Source organism: Ambystoma mexicanum, chromosome 9 (assembly GCF_040938575.1).
Source record: "Ambystoma mexicanum isolate Mex_15411 chromosome 9, UKY_AmexF1_1, whole genome shotgun sequence".
Taxonomy (NCBI): Eukaryota; Metazoa; Chordata; class Amphibia; order Caudata; family Ambystomatidae; genus Ambystoma; species Ambystoma mexicanum.
The window spans coordinates 463,184,797-463,204,675 of NC_090931.1; the positions used below are offsets into that span (position 1 = coordinate 463,184,797).

The 19,879-nt window shown below is 44.3% G+C and overlaps 1 protein-coding gene across 4 annotated transcripts in view; it reads right to left on the reverse strand.

The window, feature by feature from the left end:
* COL26A1 (collagen type XXVI alpha 1 chain) overlaps positions 1–19,879 on the reverse strand; it is a 1,569,010-nt gene that overhangs the window by 478,063 nt on the left and 1,071,068 nt on the right. For all 4 annotated transcript variants that reach the window (XM_069614996.1, XM_069614997.1, XM_069614995.1 and 1 more), the window contains exon 4: positions 14,597–14,658. In XM_069614996.1, the coding sequence (XP_069471097.1) occupies positions 14,597–14,658 (62 nt within the window). The remainder of the gene's footprint in view (positions 1–14,596; positions 14,659–19,879) is intronic.

The following is a 19,879-nucleotide window of genomic DNA, read 5'->3' on the forward strand; positions in this document are numbered from 1 at the left end:
CAGTTCTACTGAAGTTCTGGTTGTTGATAAAATTGCATCCCAGTATTACACACATAGCACAGCACCACCTAGTCGCCATCACTGGCAGTTCATCTCAAGTTCAGAGCCAGATGTGCAATGTATCATGGGTATGCAAATTATCTGAAATGTCAAATTAGCAACTGAACCGTTAAGACCAAAGCTTCTGAGACAATCAGTATTGATACACTAGTAGAAATTGGCCATGTCACCTTCCCTTCAAGTGGAGAAGCACTTGATTCCAACCGTATCCCCCTTGACCACACACAGGCCAGACTCTTAAGCTGGTGGGCCCTTAATATAGATTAGGAGGTGGTGTTCCCCCAATGGGGATATTCAATGAGTGCAGTCTAACCTGCCAAAGCCCAACTCTTGGTTGACTGAAGGAATCACAAGGAACTGAACGTTTTTAGGAATTAGTTCTTTTTCACCCCCTTTGCAAATTTGCGTAAATAAGGGGGCATTTCAGCAAATTTCAGTGATGACAACCTAACACAGACATCTACCCCCTGATCCCCTAATATGGGAACCCAACCTGAATCCTCAACAGTGATAAAAAAAACTGGGTATGCTCATGGACAGTGGTCTATCGGTGGAACCACAGCTCAATTCAATAGCAAAGAATGTCCATACCATCCTTGACTAATAAGGGGCCTCCCTTATCTCAACTTCCCACACCAAACCCTCATTATCATTGACTTGGCATTATCAAAAATAGGCTATGCAAAAAGTCTTTACCTGCCAAATCCTGGGCTCCTCACCAAAAAACTACAACGCATCCAAAACAAAGTGGAAAGACTACTTCTGAGACTTTATAGAAGAGACCACATTACCCTTGCCCTCTGCATTGCCAGTTGATCACTACACAGACAAGGAGCCAAATTCCTCCAAGCCAAAATCGCCCTATTCCAACTTTAAGATCTAGCACAGACCTACAAATAGAAACACGACACTAAGAGAAATCTAAATTAGAAGAAACAGTCCTCTCCATTCTCATAGTAAAATGATGGAACTTGATTCTGAAGGAAATCAGGACGACAGAAGACCATCTAATCTTCTGGAAATTGCTAAAAAGGTGGTTATTCAACTTGCAGGGATAAAAACCGATCAGCACCACCACTAGAAAACAATCATCCTTATGGGGAGTCCACTACAACCCCATCAAATGCCAAAACCACACACCAATGCACAGGTGAACGCCCTACAAAAAATAAAACAATAGCATAGATGCACAATATCCAGGGGCCACTCATAAAACTACTAACCATTTCCTTTTCTCTACCATTGTTCCTAGGCCACGCATCTAAACCTTTAAAAAATGAAGATCGGACCCTCTGCGGCAAATCCCTCGCAGGACAAGGCTGCTGTGTTGTGAGACACAGGAGACGCTGCCCCTAGGTACGTAGTATGTTGCACCTATGTCCACTCATCTAAACCTTTAAAAACCGAGGATCCGACCCTCTGTGGCAAAGCCCTCGGAGGACAAGAACGCAGTGTTGTGCAGTACAGGTGTTTGGCGATGAATGGGGTGTGCCGCAGAGTCTGAGTCTGCATTGCAACCCTCCACCATTAGCATCCAAAAGGTAAGAAAGGTGCAGGAAGCTGGAGCAGCCAGTGCTGCTCCCTATTAAACTACCAGGCTTTTGCGTGTACTTCCACCCAACCATCTGATCTAATGTACACTGACTGTGTGCAAGCTTAGGCTCTCCCCTCTAGCAGTTAACCATACTTTGTGTTTTGGGACCCTTCTCCAGGTCCCCTCAATTTAGTTACTGTTATACTGTGAACTGTGTCCCATTAGGCTCTCTCCCACCCTCTAGGTCACCATTTAACTGTGGTTACTGTGTACTGCAAACTGTGTCCCACTAGGCTCTCTCTGACTCTCTAGGTCCCATCCACTGTGGTTATTGTTGTACTGTGAACTGTGACCCATTAGGCTCTCTACCACTGTCTAGGTTCCCATCCACTGTGGTTACTGTGTACTGTGAACTGTGTCCCACTAGGCTCTTTCCCACTCGCTAGGTCTGCACCCTGCTGGGGTACCAATATATTTCTGTGCATCACCTGTCTGCTCCTCCTGTGTGTTCTCTACTGTGTGACCCCCATCCCTCCTCTGCGCATCCTGCATTGTATGGCGCTGGGCTGTGCATCTCTCCTTCTCTCTTTCGCTGCCTCCCCTCCTACTTTCCTCCTCACAACCTCTATGGTGCTTTCCGTTTCTCCCATCTTTTCTAACTGCTACTCCATCTCCTATCCTATCCCTTTCACTAAGTCTGGAAGGAAGAAGTTCAAGAGGGACATCCTGGTCTCCGTGCCAGTCCTCCCTAACGCTGATACCTGCATCAGGGCTTCCTACAGGCAGACTCTCACCGACATCCTCTTTGTCGTTCCCTCACCAGGCCTATGGACCCCTCATATGGTCTCGGCTCTCTCTCCTATCGGTTCCTCTCCCATTAATGATGGCACTCGGTGGGAGAACCTCATGGCCTCTTCCCACTCCTCCAAGAGCATCATTAATGTCTATCTGAATGGCACCATCTTGGTCCAGTTCTCTCAGCCCAATCTCCTACTTTTCGATAGATGTCTTCCACCCCTTATCATCTTCCTTCCTTCTCGCGCTACTCCTACTAGCACCTCTCTGCCTCCTCCACCAGCTCCTTCTTCCGCTGCCTCTCTGGCACCTTCCTCCTCCTGTCTGGTTATTATACTACCACCGGATACCACCTCTGCCCACCCTCGGGCCTCTCTATCACTTATGCTGGGTGTACCTCAAGCCTGTAACCCACCCAGGAAGTCTTTCAAATGTGGCAACCTGCTCCACATCACTACTCTCAACTCTCGCTCAGCTGTCAAACACTCCTCTGACATCTGCCACCTCCTGGAATAACTTGAACTTGATGTCTTCGCTCTCATTGAGACATGGTTCAAGGCCAGCTCTGTCACGAGTGTTGACACTCTCTTCCCTGATTGCTATAAGATCCTCTCTGAGCTAAGAACCAACACACCCAGAGGTGGAGGAGCTCTGATCTTTCCGGTGTGGGCCCCTGCTTCTGTCATTCCCACACAGTCCTACTCCTCCTTTGAATTCCTGGTCTGCAGGCTCTGTATCTCTCCTGGCCTCTCTCTGACTGCGGCCACCACCATCCACAGGCCACCTGGACCAGTTACCATTTTCCTCTCAGAGTGGGCGGACCTCTCCTCTTCTCTCCTTGCCTCTATCTCTCAACTTCTCCTCCTCAGAGACCTCAAAATTCACCTGGATGCTGGGTTCTTCTGCAATCTCTATGACACTCTCTCTCACTCCATTCTACCCTCTGGTCTGACACACTCTGCCAGACACACCCTGGATGTTCTCATCTCCTCAGACATCCCCTCTCTAACCCTCTCAGCACTCCTCTCTCTTGGACTGACCACTTTCTTCTTTCCTGTCACCTGAAACTCTGTCCCTTAGGCAAAGCCAACTGCAGCACTGTCACCTATCTTCATGGCCATTCGGTCCATGAAGTGTGTCAGTGGATGTCTTTGCCTCTACTTTGTCTGCTCCTCCTACTCCTGTGGCTGACTCACACTCGGACACAGCCCTCTCTAACCTGCATCTTTCTATCGCCAACATTCTGGACATCCTTGCCCCTGTCGTGAGTATCCATCTAAAGCCTACCTCCAAGTGCAACACTTGGTATGACTCTGACCTCGTCAACCTGAAACACAAGTGCAGGGTGGCTGAGAGGAAGTGGAGGGCTTTGGGTGCATCTTCTGATAAACTGGCCTGCCACCTGCTCCAAAGGAAATACAGACTTTCTGTCCTGTCCAAAAAGAGGAGTCCACATCCAAGCCTGCGCCTTTGCGGCCTCTAAAACACAACCAAAATCTTCAAAATCTGCAAGGAGTTGGCCAATCCTTCTGCAGTCTTGACCTCTCCTGTTCCCTTCCAGGCCCTTTGCACAGCTCTGGCTTCTCACTTCACCACAAAAACTCTGGACATCCTGTCCTCGCTCTCCTCTTCCTCTCCCTCTACCACTCCCGGCCCCCCTCTGACCACTACTCTCTCTCTTTCTCTGTGACAACGCCTGACGTGGTTTCTAGACAGGTCCGATCTATGAAAGTTTTGTCCAAACAGGTGTTCCCCAGCTCCTCCAGAACCCTGAAGGACAACATTGACACCCTTGATTCAGCCTTTGCCGATTTCTGCAATCACTCTTTCGCCACTTGATCTTTCCCCTATCTCCTCAAACACTCCCTTGTGCACCAATCCTTAAAAAGCCTTCTGCCGATCCTACCTGTCCAGCAAACTATCGCTCAATCTCTTTCATTCATTTCCTGGTTCAAACTCTGGGAAAAGCTGTCCATCTCCCAGCTTACTCTCCTACTGAATCTGTTGGTTATCTGCATGACCATCAGTCTGGCTTCAGAGCAGCCAGAGGCAATGAAACTGATCTTCTGAACAGCCGTGAAGATCTGCTCTCTAATCTTGACTCTGGACTTCCTTCTGTCCTCATCCTCCTTGACCTTTCCTCTGTTTTTGACACTGTCAACCACACTATCCTGATCAATCGACTGGAGAGTGGAGACCCTCTTATCCAAATCCCCCTGTGTCCATGTACCTGTCGAACAAAGGCGGCCATGAGCTCGATGGTGCGGGTGAAAAGTATAGGGGAGAAGGGGCAGTCCTGCCTAGTTCCCTACCGAGGAGGAATATTGCTAACAATTTTCGGTTTGTACGGACTCTTTGTCCCGAGCTAGTATATAGGAGTCGGGCACAACTCAGGAAGTACAGGCCAATCCCAAAGCATCCCAGCACCATGAACAGATATATGACACCACATTTTTAAAACTACCGCAAATAAGAAAGGTGCAGCCTGTGCACCTTTTTTATTTGCATTTGTTTTTGGAAATATAGCCCACAATATGCAAGATAGATAAATGTGAGGGCAAAGCCCAGACTACAGTAGGTTTAATATTTGAGCAGAGGAGCAGGATTTGTGGATTCAACCCACTACTCCACTCCACTCCCTCACCACAGGAGAATTTCCACGGAGTGCATTGCTGGGGGCAGTACAAATGTATGTTTACCTCTTTGCATTGATAGCTCCATTCCCTAAGAAATCTCATGTACAAGACTTGGACACTATGGGCCTCATTGCAAGTATTGCGGAATGGGTTAACGGGTGCCGCTAATGGTGGCGGACCCGTTAAATCCATTCCGCAATATTACGAGGTTCCCTCGCGGGACCCGATGTGGACGTCTGGTTTTACCAGACTTCTTTACCTGGTCCCGCGAGGGGACCCGGAAACTATCAAGGGGCCGGTCGTAATCAGCCCGTTGTTATCTCCAGTGCCCATTCCCATTGAGCCCCATGGGGGCTCAAATGGGAATGGGGAAGGTCCAGCCCGGGTTCCCTGAGGGAGGAATTACCAGGCCCTCCAAACTCGGAATGGCCTGGTAATTCCCCACTCAGGGAACGACGGACCCGGACACGGTTTTGGAGGCATGGCTGCCTCCAAAATCGTAATGAGGCCCTATGTGCTCTTTGTATAATCTTGATATGAGACCCTGTAATGGATGGTTTTCAAGTGATCAGCCAGCAGGAACCACTTATGTTGGTATTAGTTCCAAAATGGTGAGTTTTAATGTGGCCAATCGGGGCGAAAGTGATCACAAACCTTTAACTGTGGTTTTTAAATTTTGTGGGGGTAGCAATTTATGATAACACACATGTTAATCCCATTCTCATCATTGTGTTTGGTCATGCAAGGAAGAATGTTGGCTGGGAGAAGTTAAAGAAATTGCCCTGTGTGGTGAAGATATATGCAAATGCCCTACCCTATATTTTGTCCCTGCTTTCTGAAGGTTGTACTGGTTTTGTGGCCATGAGAGAATTTGAATACCTGGCTAGGTCTCTACAACCAGTTGTGACTTGCCCTAGAGGTCTTTGCCTGTTTAAAAAAGGGACTTGAGATCGACAGGATTTTACTTAGATCTAAAAGAGCCCTTTACAAGAACACTATAAAAGGAAAAAAAGGCAGACTTCCACACGTCGAAGTCGATTGGATTAAGGAATGCTGTGGCTAGGGGACATCAAAGCATGTTTTGGGTGCTGGTCCCTGGTAAAGAGGGTAAGGGTTCTAACTTTCTCCAGTGTTGTATTAGTGCCCTTGTATGGCACAATCACTTCAAGGCTTTGTGCGGCTTGAGTGAAGAGCGTCCTGTTGATTTAACCTCTCTTCCTTCAGTGACTCCAGGCTTTTTACGGCCAGTGGCTGATGATTTTGAATTTACTCTGCCCGAGGTCACGGAAGCCATTTAATCACAAAAAAGTGGAAAATCCCCCGCCCCTGATTGCATCCCAATCAATCTTTGTAAGGACGAAATCTCGATTTGGGCCCCGATGTTTTGCGACTTCTCAACATTATCATTCATGATAGAGTCTTTGCAAAAGGCTGTTATTGTGCCCATTTTTGAGAAAGAGGAAAGAGAGGTCTCGGGGAATTATCCTACGATCTTTCTGCTGGACAGCTCTGGGAAAATGTTGGCCAAAGTCCTTTTGAAACATCTCCAGCAGTGGGCCGAGGATAAGCAGGTTATCAGCAGCACTATAGCAGGTAGTATAGCTCAGGGGCAAGGTGCTCGACTTGGAAGCATGACGACGCAGAGCAACCTAGGTTCGAGTCCTGGGTTGTGTTTATAAACCTATAGGGTATTAAGCACATTATAAAAAACACTTTTAAATTATATAAGATGGCTTTAGATCAGGACTAAACACTGTGGGGACCAGGGCTTCCGACTGTTTCTCCTAATACAGAACTACACAGTTCTACTAAAGGTCAGACTGTATGCTGTACTTGCTAACCTAAAGTCCTCCTTCGATGAGGTCTCACGAGACCTTTTATGGAAGGTCCTGATAAAGAAAAAAATACCAACCCACCTACTTTCAGCCATCCGAACCGTATATCAAAATAATCAAGCTATGGTTAGGTATAAGCAGAGATTCCAATCGAAATAATGACTTAAAACCTTCAGAAGTGGTGAATTATGTTTAAGAAGAAAAGTTCAAGCTGTATAAAAAATGTTACTACTGAAAAAGAAACACTACCTTTTTAATATTCATAGTTTTCTTATTCTTTATGTATTTGGAGCTGTGTTGTGAAGAAATTGTGTCCATACAGCTGACTGGAGATGGCGGCTTCTCACATCACAGGACTGCGCCGCTTGAGGCCTTCCGAACGAACGCCACAGAAAGAACTCAGGAAGTGGCAGGAACGTCTTCCACAATATCACCACGGATCATCAGCAATGTAGTAAGGAGGAATTAATGAATTTAGAATGTTATAGATACTGACGGGTGATAGAATTTATGCCAGACTGGGAGCATGAAAAACTATGTGGCCATTGCTCACAGCGCTTGTCCACGACCCAGAATCTTTTATTCTTAATCCGTCGAAGATTTTAAAATTTGAGGTTGTTTATTATTGCTGATTGTTCTACCATGGCAAAGTCCTATTACCTATATTCTTCCTAACTATTTTTAGGTGCGGGTTTCTACTGTCATAGGTTTGAAAACAATTGGTAGTGCTGCCCTCAATTCTGAAAGGAGAGGGCAGAAATTCTAGATCCCATGAACACATCTGCCGATTGCAAACCAGCCAATTTCTCTTAAACCATAAAAGCATGGAAGTGGTCTATGTAAAAATAGCATTTGTTTCTATAAAGCCTTTCTATTTTTTATTTGTATTATTTTATTGAGCATTTGTTAGGCGCCGATGCAACAAAATAGTGTTTCCAGGCACCACAAGGCAAAAGTGGGGAGGGAGAAAGGGGAGTAAATAACATTGGCAACAACAGTAATATATAATCGTGGTCCTACTAGGCCTATTTGGCATTCGGACGTGCAAGTGCAGTGAAGAGAAGTGCAGGAATGGAGGGGAGGGCAAGAGAAGCAAGGAATGGGGACATGCTGGTGAGAAACCAGGAGGGAAGTGCCAAGGGGCGCCTGGAGGACGGCCACTGGCTAAGTGCTAGAGCGGAGCAATCCCAAGGCTGGGATGCACAGCCACCAGTTAGTGGGCCTGCAAGGGCAGTTCTGAGGGGGTGAGGGTGCTGGCGGCGACTAGGTAGAGGCCTGGTAACTTGTGACGGACATGAGGGACCAGACCGCCAGTCTCAGTGGCGGTGGGATGATTAGCAGAGAAGGGAAAGATACAAAAACACTGCTTGAATGTGCCCCTTTTTTTGGTACTCTGTTTTCTTTAATCATATCTCTTTACGAATCATATCTCTTTATGGGTATATCGCCCCCTATTCCCATCCCCTGAGACTTTCAAATTATTCTTTCTACTCTCCCATTACCATAATTCTAGTTTCAATCCTTTCCCAACTGCCCAAAAGATTTTTTTTTCAATCAGCTAAATTCGGTCTGTCTTGCTGTCAACGGTTTCACATGTTACCACGAAATGACCAAACACTGAAAAAAGAAATAGGCAACTCTCACAGTAAATGGGGTTTTGGGTGTTTAATAATCCTGTGAAAAAAAACCTATCTTAATATGTATATTCTAAGAAAAATATGCCTGTGTTGGGGACTAGGTATGTGCACAACCCTATACTCAAAGTCATTCTTACCCTGAGACCCGACTACCAAGATGTTTTTTGTTTTATATTTGTTTGAAGAAGAGGGATTGCAATTTAGATCAAAAATGACTTACAGTAACACATTTAAAAGTAGGACATATACCAGCGACAAAACAAACAGAAACAGAATGTATAGAAGAAAACAGGTGACATTCAAAGGTGACATTAAACTAAGGGGACACTTGCTTCAAACTAAAAAGGTGTACTATTTAATTATACAAAATTTAATTATTAAGCATCACTGGAGGCAGTGCTCAGGTTGGGTTGATAGGGGCAAAAGCAGGGGGGTGCTCCCTCTTTGGCAAGTAAGTGAAGTTTAAGCCAGGCTTTGATGAGATCCACAGCTGTGCTGGTTTTAAATTTTATGGGCAGTGGGATTTGTTGCAGTAGGGAGAATAGGGAGAAAGAGCCGAAGCGAGATTAGGCACATGGAGGGTAAAAGACTGTAAGGTGGAGTGCAGAGGAGGATGGGAGGGAATGAGATGAGTAAACTGAGATACAACCAGACAGGTACTGAGAAGTAATACTACTGATAGTTTTGTAGACTAGGATTAGGACTTTGAAAAGAGAGGTGTTGCACATGGAGAGCAAATCAGCATGTTGTTGGTAGGTAGAAATGAGGGAGGATCTGGGTAGGTTGTAGCGAGTACATGCAGCAAAGTTGAGGACTGTGTCTGGATGGAGGAAGGATTAGGAAGACCAAGGAGTAGGCATGAGCAGTAGTCCATTTTCCTGATCTCAAGAGTGGAGATTAGAGTTTTTGCAGAGTGATTAGTAAGGAGTGGTTAGTAAGAAAGGGACTAATTTTTCAAAGGTCGAGGAGGTTATTAAGAGCAGCAGAGTCAATGGTAGTGATCAATTGTTGCAGTCATACGTCACTATGAAAGAGACCCCAAGATTGCGAGCCTTAGGTGAGGCAGCAAGAAGTTAAGGCGGGAAGGAGATAGGAGAGGGGAGTAAATGGATGGCATTGGAAGCTGGTAGAAAAATTACTTCCATTTATGAAGAGTTCAGAATGAAGCAACATCCAGTGTTAAACTGCAGTGAGACAGTTTCTAATCTGTTCCCAGTTGGCCGGGGTGAAGGAGGAAAGGAGAAACCTCTTTGAGTGTCATCAGCAAAAAGGTGATTGTGAAAGACAAAGGATGAGATATGCCTCCCAAAGGATGAAATAAGTCTCCCTCTACCCTGCTAATGTTCCCCTTTGGCTTGTGACTGGCTGCCTGGTTCTTTCAGATGCTTACAGGGTACCAGGCCCTCCTCAACCAGCCTACCCCTGCACTTGGTCTCCCCTGACTCCCGCCTGACCTGCACTTGTCCATCCGGGCCCACTCCCCCTGCACTAGCCTGGATGGGCCTGCATCCTCTTGACCCCTTCCAGTCCCCTCCCCACATTTAGAGCATGGTTCTCCTTTCTCCTGCACTCTCTGCATTCCCCTGGCTCTGTCAACCGGGCCTCCCCTGGCCTCCCCTGGCACTCACATAACCCACAGGCCTTTACGCCATAATGACCACTCCGCCATCCAATCGTCTGCACTTTTCGTTACTTCACTTGCACAATCCAAACATCACAAGGTCTACTAGGCCCGTTTTTGTCTTGGCATCCCTGTTCTCTTCCCTTCCCCCCCTTGCCTTGTTGTGCCTTAAAACACATTGTGTTTAGGCGCATTATAAATACCCAATAAATAAATAATAAATAATAAATAGGGCAGTGGTATAAAGTGTGAAGGGCAGAGGTCCAAGGACTGATCGTTTCGGGGATGCTGACAGGGAGAGGGCTTAGGCCAGAGAGTTGCAAGTTCCAAAGGATTTTAAAGGATTGACCTTCCAGGTTGGATACAATCCAAGCATGAGCTGATTTGCGAAAACCCACATTCCTAGAGAGTGAAGAGAGAGGAGTGAACTGTAATACGAACAATAGGGATACCTCCTAGAGCTAATGTGGATGGGGGGTTGAAAATACTGATTAACTTAGAAGGGAGAGATCCACATATGAAACAATTTTCGTTTATTGTTGTTTTTCAATATAATTAGAAAAAAGGACTTGTTCTGTGCTCAAAGAGTCACTATAGGAACAACACAGCGGAGTAAACTACAATTGAATCAGTATTTACTATTAATACAAACAATTAAAAGAGAACCAGAAAACACATTCATACATCAAAGTTGATCTGGTTTGAAACACAAAGGTTTTTTGGATAAGCATATATATTAAAACATGCATATATATTGAAGCAATTCTAAATGAAAAACAACACATTCAAAGACAGGATTATAGAACAGTTGATTCACAAAAAAGAAAAAAAAAAGGATAAAGTAATCTTAACAATCATCAAACACAGTTGTATGATTTACATAGTGGAAATATTCCTACTATTGAGAAAAAAATCAGGGTACTATTTTGTATTAACCTGACACAGTGTAAACATTTATTCTAAACTACCGGCATGTTCAATGTATAGTCATGCCTAATAATCTGCCAAACTGCGAGGAGTGAACAACAGTGTCAAAAGCGGCAGATAGGTCAAAATTGATTAACACTGAAGAGAGTTTGCGGTGAGCATTAGAGGAAAAGTTGGAGGCATGCATGCGTGCAGTCTCGGTGGAGTGTTCCAAAAGGGTTAATATTGAAGAGAGTCTGGGGTGAGCATTAGAAGAAAAGTTGGAGGCATGCATGCACGTGTTCAGTCTCGGTAGAGTGTTTACTACGGAAGCCAAATTGAAGTGGGTATCCAAGGCCATTATCCTCGTGGTACTTAGTGATCCAGTCAAAGACCACCTGCTCAAGGACGTTTGATCAATGGGGAAGGAGAGAAACTGGCCAATAGTTTACAGGGATGTTTGGTTCAGAGAGATTAAAGAGTGTTTGACCATTTTGGGGAGCAAAAGGGTCGAGAGGCACATAAGATAGGTTGGCGCTGTGAAGGATGAATGCTAATTCAATATCAAAAGTCGGGGAGAAGAAGTCAAGTGTAGAAGATGCAGGGGTTAAGGCGGTGGACAGAAGGAGGGCTGGGGGAGAGAGAGGAGGGCCATAAGTGACATGAATTTTAGATATTTTAGAGAAATAGTAGTTAGCAAAAAGAGAAGAGGCAATGGATATTGGCTTGGGAGGTGTGAGCAAAGATTGGAAGGTGGATGAAAGTTTGTGGGGGTGATTGCGAAGGGAGGAGATTAGGTTTGCGAAGTCGGAGGATTTGGCTCAGCTGAGTTAGGTTAGAGCAACAAGGGAGTCTTTGTACGCTAGCAGTTTGGATGGTGTCCGTAATTTATGCCAGCGTTGTAGATCACATTGAATGTTGTTTTGAGGTTTTGAATGTCAGAGGTGATCCAAGGCTGATGACGGGAAGGTGTGAATGTGTGAGTAGGATAGTGTTGTTCAAATGGAGTTATAAGTGAATAGTGACATTTAGAGAAAGTACAGTCAAAGGAAGAGCCATGAATAGGGTAAAGAGAAAGGAGAGAGGTCCTCACACTATCAAGGTAAGGAGCAAGAGAGTCTGCCTGAATTTCCTCTTGCTCATTGAAGAGGGGAGAAGAGGATTAGAAGGCTGAGGTACCACAGTGTTAAGGTTAACACTGGAGTGATCAGAAGGACAGGGGTCAAAGGAGAGGTCAGAGGTCAATAGTGAATTAGAGAGAAAAATAAGGTCAAGAGAGTTCCCACCAAGGTGGGTTGAAATGGTGGAAGGACTGGTCCGATAGGAGGGATTTAAGTTCAAAGCAGTTGGCTGCAGGGGGCTTGAGAAGGTCCCCCAGCATGAAAATGGGGATGTCAGTAGGAGGTGACTCAAGGAGAAGGGTCAGATCAGGGAAGAAGGAGTTGAGATAACCATAGGGTCAACAGCCAGTACAGTGAGAGGAGTAGTAGGGAGGAGTTGAACGTGTCATTCACAAAAAGGGAAGAGTTGATGTCAAATGGGGTAAAGGGCAGTGTTGAGGTCTGAAAGAGTGGAAGAAGGTAGCAGAGTCAATGTGGAGCACTGATAGTGTATCAAAGTTATGTGGGGAGATCCAGGTTCCTGTGACAGCAAGAAGCAACATTTGGGGGTGATACAAGTTTAAGTGGTCATTGATGTAGGAAGACTTGTTCGCAGAGCGATTGTGCATTCTAGAGGCCAAGTGAAAGAGTGACAGGAGGTAGGGGGAGAGGAGCTGATGTTGTGTGGTATGCGAGGGGAAATAGATGAGGTTGGAGACCCTAGCAGGACGCAAGCATCTTATTTGAGGGTTGTGGGTACAGGGGGGACAGATGAAGATGGGGAGGCCGGAGACTGATCACAACCAATGTAACTCTTGAGGGGGGTTCTCCCCATGACATGTTTTTGGAAATCATGGGTTGAAATGGTGCATTTTACAGCATGTTTTCTGAGACAAAATGGGATCAAAAGGCATACAATTTGCAATTGTTCTTTAGAATAAAAGATGCAAAAAACCAATAGAATATGAGTTACAAGCAGTACACAGGTGCATTTTACATATTTATAATGCTGTGCCCGAAATATTTGTCAGCATTGTGATGCTGCACACGCAATATATGTTGCCATTGCCACTGTAAATCACATTCAAAAAGCTGTGTCCACAACATACGCCAGCACTGCCAATGTAAAACTCTTTCAAGATGCACCCACAACATAAAACTGCATTTTGATTGTAAATCACTTTGATGAAGCTGTGCCACAATACATGATGGGATTTCATTAAGTTTCACCCACAATATTCTGTGCCACAATATATTACAAAATTGTCACTGTAAATCAATTTCATGATGATGTGCCTACAATGAATACCAATATTATTATTGTAAGTCACTTTGATGGTGTCACACACACAACATATGACACCATAACTCTATTCCATGAAGATGTGTCTACAACATATGTCAGCATTGCCATTGTTAATCAGTTTTGTGTTGCTGCAGGCAAAAAATATGTGGCCACTATTACTATAAATCATGATTTTGCATGGCTCTCCTCCTATACGGCAGTTCCCATCCCAGTTCAGGAAAATAAGAGGCAAGACCCCTGAAAACACATTGGATTTATAGATGCCACAGCTATTTTATACTCACATCTATATCCTGAAGCTTTCTGAATTAGTATATATGGTTCAAGGTTGTAAACAGTTTTATATTCGGCTGAATGCTTTGAAGAATGAAATGGGACCCAACTCCAATGTGTATTGTGTAGTAAGTAGGTGAAGCATAGAATCCTTTAATCACAGCAATATATTCTCAAAATTCACTTTAATTTTACGTAAAGCAGGCTGGAGTCAACAATGGGGCTATTTGTCCCTCTTCCCCATTCTCCTATGAGTATTTTGAACGAGTACAGTAGGAGTGCACCAGATTGTGCATCTTAATGCGATAACCTTCTAATCAGAAAATAATGTATATTGTTATTGTAGGTTTTGATAATGCGCTTTTCTCAGTAAGAACATTGCAACACTTTTGTTATGATAAAAAAGTATACTGAAGTGATCTTTAGAAATTAACCTTGTAAACTTTGTAAAGAAAATCTAGTTTACAATGTTAGTACAATTAAATATATAATTTTTTTGTATGATTATCTTTGCAAAAAACTACAAACCCAAACTCCCAACTATATAACTATTTTCATTCATCTGGTCATGCAGTAGTCAGTAAAAGATGTGGTGGCTATAGCAAATGTGCACCTGACAGCTCGACACTCAACTACATAGAAAGAAAAAGACAGAGATAGACAGTGAGACAGAGCAAGTCAGAGGAAATGAAAGGGATGGTGAGAGAGCACACAAAGTTTATGAAAGAGGGAGATATGAAGAGAGAGAGAAGAGAGGGGGAGAGAGAGAGGGGGAGAGGAGAGAGAGAGAGAGAGGGAGAGATTGTTCGTGATCAGCATATCATACGCAGGGTACAGCTAGTATGTTTTTATTTATTCAAAGGTTCATGTCAGTTTGGGCATATTTACTTTACCTTGGCTTCAATAGTATTCAGCCTCTCAGTCATATCAGCAATTTTTGTGCAGTTCATGCATTCTAGAAGACAGAAGTTCAGGTACATGGTTACTAAAATGAAGAGGGTGCAGACAGAACGAGACACAATAGCTAAGCACATAAAAATACTTAATTGTACAAGTTAAGCCAAAGTTAAGTTTCAGCAATATTATAATGGCACTATATACTGTTTTTAACCCTTGCTATTACAGTTCCATTTCTTAACTATGATAAGAGCACCCAATAGGTATCATTGTCGCCCAGTCAATCGAAAGGCTCTGAATAGGGTCAGCAACTCTTTGCTCATGCTCCAACGCTCAATTTCTTTTCCTGCACTTACATTTCTTTTAATGACAGACATCTAGGATTAGGTAGAGGAGGTGAGGTTGAGTAGTTAACTACCCAGCATCTAGCATTTGGCTTTGTGGCAGCACAATATGGCTCCAATGCATTGCTTTATTAAAGCTTTGGAACACAATACATGTGCCATTGTCCATCCATGTTTCCACCATGTTGGGAGACATTGTGTCTGTGATAGCTCCCCTGTCCGTGGCACACACGATCTGATCTCATTTCAGCCAGACATACAGCGCTAGAAGTGCCTTGTGTACATTGCAGGAGCAGCACAAACAACTACTCCACCAATTCAAAACGTCTGTTCCAACCTGCTGGAATTCAACATTGCACATGCTTGACTAGCTGACTGAGCAAAGTAAAGTGGTGAATGACTACTACTCCGGTCACAGCTGAGCATAGCATGCGGCCGTCTTTGCCCTGACTCAGAGCACCTTATGCGCTTGGTCTGCTGTTTGAAACAGCCCTTTGAAGAAGAAGAAGCTACACCGCATGTGAGCCAAAGCTCTGCGCCACTAAGTGGGTTACCTCAACTGCTGCTCTATGTACTCAGAATGAGCCTGTCCAGAACAACAATGTCAGATAAGAACATGGGCAAGTGAGACATTGTGCAGCTGGTGAGAGAACTGTTGACAATCTTTCAGAATGACCCACATATAACTGTTGACAATCTTTCAGAATGACACACATACAAAAGGCATTATAGAAAACATTAAGTATCTTTTGGTGTCATTTTCTGACCCCTGTTTCAAGGTTAAAATGGCTTTATGACAGACTGTGGGCAGTTCGACATCACATACAAAAAATGTAGATGGAATGTGCAAAATTGAACTCAAGAAGCATTTGCAATATTACTTGTTTGAGTGGAGGCTAGAAGAACTGGAAACAACAACAACTGAGCATCCCAACAACCAGGAAGCAGTATGTCTTCATTTGGTAGAAACCTCTGCCCCACAACATTGTCAGGTGCAGGGGTACCCCTGTCTAGGGTGTGCTCCTCTGATACCTTCACCCTGTTGGACTTGTTTCCAAATTCTGCATTCTTCAATGTGTCTGGGCCTTGGAGAGTGGCAGGTAGTGGGCCTCTAACTGTACAGATGATGAAAGTGTATTTGAGTCACATGCCAGCTTGACAAGGAGGATGGTCCACTGCAGCATTTGTTCTCCAATCAATCTGTGTGGCAAGCAGCACGTGTCCGTGTAAATATTTACATCCCAAGCTGCCCTCCAGCTAGTGTATATTCAGAGCACATTTTTGTGGCAGCCTCTCAGTAGCTTATATAGAACAACTGACATTCATTAAAATTAATAAACACCATATCCCAGTCGACCGTAGCAAGAAACGGTTGCCTGCGCAAGCACAGTGACAGAATGCACAAAGACGGCAGCAGATCGTGGTTGAGTCAGAGGATGACCTGCTGTGTTGCAGTGGACAGGGCACCCTGGACACTGGAGAGTGGGTAGCGGCTATTGTGGTTTTCATTGATACTACTAGCCAGGCTCTAGATATGTAATTTCATTGTGGTGGTGTTGGATGGCATAGACCAAGATGATGACAGACATGTTGGTGCCGCACCCACCCAAATGTGAACTACCAAGTGTGCTGCATTTTGTGTGTCTAATATCGGATATCAGAGGATAACAGAGGTGTATGTGATCAGTTTACTGCATATGTTCCTATGAATCAAAAGAGTCATTCATACACTCAATTGTACATCTCGCCTGTCTGAAAGGGGTGGGAGCACAGACTGAATTCTTATGTCCCTCCTGTCTCACAGAGGTGAGGGCACAGACTCAATGTATACATCTCTCCTGTTTTGCAGGGGTCAAACACTCAATTTGGCATCTCTCCTTTCTTGCAGGAGTGCAGTTAAAACCTGAACGAATATGTCTCTCCTGTATCACAAAGGTGAGGTCACATATGCAATTTGTATGTCCCTCCTTTCTCACAGGAGAGGGGTCAGAGCCTGAAATTGAACATGTCCCCTTTTTTTCACTGGTGGGAGCACAGATGTAATCTGTTTGTCTCTTCTTTCTCATGTTAATGGGTACATAGCCTGAATTTGTACATCTCTCCTGTGTCAAAGGGGTGAGTACACATACTCAATTTTCTCCTTTCTCTCAGAGGAGGTCTCCTGCTTTTCAGTAGTGGGGACTGTAGGGAACTCATGGTGGCAACAGTAAAGACAGACACAAGTGATCACAGTTCAAGGGTGTTTATTAAACTGTGTATGCGGGTTGGAAAAACACCTAATCTAAACCTGAATCGAAGGTGGGAGTAAGCTACGACAATCAAATAATAATGAGGCAGTCCCAGTTGCGTCTTGTCAAATAAAAGTGCCTAAACTAAGAAAAACGTATTGCCAGTCCTTACAACTAAATACAAAAGGGTGTGGGATAGGATTCACAGGGGACAAAGAAGTGTTCACAAATGATAAGTTAGGATGCCGTAGCAGGGGGTCTCCCATCCCCATGTTTAGAGCACGTTACAAGGTGGGACTCCGGAGCACACCACACACTCGAGCTATCCTGGTTAAGTCTCTTTTATACAAAAAGTCTCTTGCCTCCGAGGACCTGATGTGTTCCAAAAATAATAAACAAAAGTTCCTTATAAGCTTGTACGTTGGGTGATGACTTTTTCACACCAAGAACCCCCTCTTCTGGGCTCAGACACTTCTCGAAAGTTAGCCTGCCTCCATTGGGTTCACTACGGCTTTTGTCAACTCAATTTCTCTTCTGGCATTCACAAATCTTAATGTCTTTTTAAACAGTTCTCTGTGGGCATCCCTCTGTCAGGTACACCTTTGTCAATACACTGTTCATTGGGACTTTAGGCTTGACCCCCTTCCATCGGCATCCGTCCGTCGGGTTCACTCTTGCCAACTTTATATTTCCTGCTATTTTCTTATGATGCAGGATTCACTTCCCTTGGGTTCTTACTGGTTTGCCGGTCAAAGACTTTCGACTGTACAGGGGGATTTTTTTAGGTACCTGTATGGCCACTTTGACCTTTTCCTTGCAGCCCTCATGGGGCCTTCTGGTATCGGAAGTTTTAACGAATATGGGAGCAACCAAAGTCTTTTTGACTCAGCACCCACGTGGTGCCAGACCCCTCTGCAGCTAGTTTTCCCTTAAAGTTAACAGTTCTTTGAACTTCACTTTTCTGCCACTTTGCAACTTTCATTCATCACAGTTTGGTTCCTTATTAGCTCTCGCCTTGACTCACCGGCTGTGATGAACCACTTGGCTTTTCTTGTCTATGGAGTCAAGGATGGTACCACGGTAGCAAGTGTCTATACATTCTTTTGTTTGTTTTATTTAAGTGTTTTTAGAAGCGGTCCGCAATGCTTGGATATGTGTGCGAGTCTATTCGAAATGTTCAACATACTTCCCAACATGCTACAATCATGACATTGGGCATGTGCTTAGGTTCCATGGTGTAGACAATGTAAAAAGTATAACATATAACTATAACTTAAGTTTGTCTAATTTTTCTTTCGTTTTGGTAGGAATGTACGTTTGAAGCACTGGTACAACTGCTAGTATCTAATAACATGCAAAGAGAGAATAGAATGCCTGATCATGGAAGGCTTTGTGAGCCAGGCACAATATCTTGAAGTGTATTTGTTTTTCTGATGAATGTCTGAGTGATGTTTACAGAATAGGTGTGTTATATTATCTGAAAAGGGCATTTATGCAGTCAGGTGCTGAGTTCTGTAGCCCTTGGAGCCTCTTTACCAAGATTTGGGTGGTGCATACATGAATTGCATTTGAGTAATCCTGGCGAATTAGACGCAAAGCAGTAATAAAGTGCATTTTGTGAGACTGATTTACATATGGGAAGATTTATTTTGTCCTACGTAAGTGATGGGAGTTCACCTTTATAATTTGGTTAGTTTGAAGATCCAGACATAGCTCCCAATCTACACACCTGAGCTTTTACTCAATGTAAGTAGTTTTGGGCACAGTTCTAGAGTAGAAGGCGCATAAAATATATTTCGGTTGGGTGTGTGATCCGTAGTAGTGCTTTAGTAGGGTTGGCTTTTAACTAATATTGAACCATCTAGAGGTCCAAGGATAGCACACAATGTTCCAACGAACTGCCTTGGTGTACATCCTGTCAGACATTCTAAGAGTATTTTGTAATTGTTGGCTTAATACAAATATGTGAAGCTGAATTACCAGAATAGGTTGGCTGAGCAACAGAAGTAGACTATGCATCCTATCTTGCTAACTGCCAACAATTCATCCAAATGGATTCCTCTAGATCACCAACTATACCCATCACTTGTGAAGTGCCGCAAGGACTCATCCTCTCCGCCGTGATATTCAAACTTTAGGACATGAGCACACTTGCACATGGAATGAAAGAACCAAAGGATAGTCCTCCCAGTCTACATCAGTAGACTTTGGAAACTCCTCACCATCAGCACCAGATTTGCTCCCTTATTTCTACATTTAAGTAGAGAGATGAAGACCCACCTCTTTAAGGGATGGCTACTCCTTAACACATAGGTCGACACACCCTCCACTCCCCACCTAACCCGAGACTGGATGATCTGCTCCCCCCCCTTTCCTCTGCTGGTTGCTTGTAGTTCCCTTGCTGCCAAATTGCCTGCCCTCCAACCACACCGTTGTTAGCTCCCCTCTCCCTTCTATCTCTGCTTCCTTCACTGTGTCCTTCCCCCTATGACTTGTTAAGTGCTCTGTTTCCCTATGTTAGGTCTGCACTTAATAAATAACCTAATAATAATACTAATTAAAGAAATAATTGGGAAAGCGCTAATCTGTGTGGGAAACCACAAGCCAACCTGCAGAAGCTTGTAGAGGCCAGGGGCAGGGAGAGCATCTGCTTGCAATCACTTAGAAAATACTTCATCACGTTTAGAGCAATTCCTTCTATGCCTAC